Source organism: Cicer arietinum, chromosome 3 (assembly GCF_000331145.2).
Source record: "Cicer arietinum cultivar CDC Frontier isolate Library 1 chromosome 3, Cicar.CDCFrontier_v2.0, whole genome shotgun sequence".
Taxonomy (NCBI): domain Eukaryota; kingdom Viridiplantae; phylum Streptophyta; class Magnoliopsida; order Fabales; family Fabaceae; genus Cicer; species Cicer arietinum.
In genome coordinates, this window is record NC_021162.2 from 33374360 (window position 1) to 33376669 (window position 2310).

The following is a 2310-nucleotide window of genomic DNA, read 5'->3' on the forward strand; positions in this document are numbered from 1 at the left end:
CACTTTCCCTTGCATCTTACTTTATGTCCATCTCCTACTTCTACCATGTAAGGAGAGGTTTCCATAACTGTTAAGTGCAGTCTTTCCACCAACTCAGTAGCTATGAAATTGTGGGAAGCACCACAATCAATTAGGATGACCACTGCTACACCTTCTAACAATCCCTCCACTTTCCAAGATCTAGTCGTAGTGAATCCAGACATGGAACACAATGATAGATGCAAAGATCTAAAAGACTGAAGGGGTTCCTCCACTTCTTCCACTCCTTCTTCCTCCTCTTCTTCCATAATGATCATCTTAAATTGTCTGTTTTTACAGCGATGTTCTCTATTATAAGGTTCACCACATCTAAAACATAACCCTTTTTCTCTTTTCTCTCTGACGTCAGCACTGGTTAAATGTTTAAACTCCCCCCCTCTGTTTTTAACACTTTCCACACTTTGACTCTGGCCAGTCCCACTCATAGTACTTACTGCTTTTCTGATCTGAACTCAACTTTGATTCTAGGGTTATTGTTTTAGAATAGGGCATGCTACGTGAATTGCCGTTAGTTCTAGAAGCATAACTATAACCATTTTTCATATTGACTAACATGTTCTTTTGTTCAATCAATATAACTTTTTGAATCATTTCTGATAAGGAGTTAAGCTCATACAATTTTACCTCAGCTTGTAGCTCCTGTTTGAGTCCATTCAAGAATATTCCTCTCACAAATTCTTGATCAATGGTTCTCATGGCTCCCACGTATTTTTCAAAATTCTCGACATACTCATCTACGGTGCCTGTTTGTTTCAAGGATAACAATTGCTCAAAAGGATTCTGAACCATTGAAGGTTGGAATCTACGTACCACAGCAATCTTAAAACCTTCCCAATTAGGGTTAGGGTTGCATTTCTCCCACCAATGGTACCAACTCAACGCTTTTCCTTCTAGAGCCATGACTGTAGCTTGCATCTTTTCTTCCTCGGTTACCTCCTTTAACAAAAAGTATCGTTCCAATCTGTGTGTCCATCCAAAAGCATCTTCCCCCGCAAAAATTGGGATCTCCAATTTCTGCCATTTCTCCCTACGATGAACTTCTTCACTGTGACCTCCATTACTTCCAGTTCCTTCCTGAAACGGACTACCCTGTTCACGATTCGAGCCAAATTTCATCAACAAATCAACGATTTGATCCTCATGTTTCTTCGCCAGAGCTTCTGCAAACTCAAGTCGAGTTTTCATCTCTTCACGTTCCTGTTCCCAATCGTCATTGGCTCTCGCCATGCTTCTCGTCCTCATCGCAGCAACTCCAAGCGTGGAATTCAGGGCACCAGGATCGGTGCTCTGATACCAGTGTTAGTACTGGTATCAATTAGGAACAATTAGCGTAATTGAAATTGAATGGAGGATTAGGATCAATGAACCCTAATCTCTTTGTATTATTGATTGAATAGAAGAATTACAAGGAATTGTAGAGAAAGAAGGAAAAACAGATAGATGGGGAAAAACAGAAATCTCTAACTGATTCCCAGAATCAGTTACTCCTACTCCACTGTTTCCAAAATTAACCCCCATTCCTCTCTTTCTCTCCTATTTATTCTATTCCCACTAACTATTATTCACTAGTTAGTTATTTTCATTTAGTGCCAGGTTGGCGCCTCACATACACTTTAGTAATAGGTGGCCTACAGTCCTTCTTAGCTCTATCAATTTGTTAACGCAGGCATTTGGTCCACACGAAGTAATAAACCAAGCCTGTTCAAAAAATAAAATGAAGGTTGTATCCGAGTTTGAAGTACAGAATCAAGGGACCACATTTATTAAACAACCAGATTTGGAAGGAAAAACTACAGATATATTGAACCCAACTAACAGCAATCAAGGACATGCAAATGTTATAGTATCATATACTGGTGAGAAAACTGACAACGATGATGATGGGAAATTCATACAAGAGGAAGTAAAAGAGATGGAACAGGCAACTAAAATAAATTTAGAGAAAACTGCATCAGAAAGTATGTTTTCAGACTTGTACAATTAATTGCATGAGAAATTTTATGTTTCTTACTAAAATGCATTGGAAAAAAATCAAAACCTACCATTATAATTTAGCAAATCATATGTAACAAAAATTATTTGGCAACAAGTAATTTAAAATCAATGTGTTTGGTAGAAATGAAAAATTTGATCAAATTCTGCATGTGGTTGATTCTAGTAATTCTGTGGCATGGGGACTTCTTTAATTTTCATCAAGGCATATGTACAAAATACAATGACATAGACAACCATGGGTTACCAATTGCATTGAACGTATATTTGTATCTGTAT

General features: G+C 37.8%; 1 protein-coding gene across 1 annotated transcript; it reads right to left on the bottom strand.

The window, feature by feature from the left end:
- Positions 1 to 423: 423 nt before the first annotated feature.
- Positions 424 to 1557, bottom strand: LOC105852867 (uncharacterized). Its single transcript, XM_012719642.3, has 2 exons — positions 1474 to 1557; positions 424 to 1326 (listed from the first exon to the last, which is right to left on the bottom strand). Exons 1-2 carry the CDS (start codon positions 1555 to 1557, stop codon positions 424 to 426), a joined length of 987 nt encoding a protein of 328 aa, XP_012575096.2.
- Positions 1558 to 2310: the final 753 nt, after the last annotated feature.

What these genes read in the sequence shown, in the direction of transcription:
- LOC105852867 (XM_012719642.3), bottom strand. Translation starts at nt 1,557, where the DNA reads ATGGGGGTTAATTTTGGAAACAGTGGAGTAGGAGTAACTGATTCTGGG. An exon ending in CTGTTTTTCCCCATCTATCT is followed by an intron (nt 1,327 to 1,473) that starts GTTTTTCCTTCT and finishes CACTGGTATCAG; the next exon opens with AGCACCGATCCTGGTGCCCT.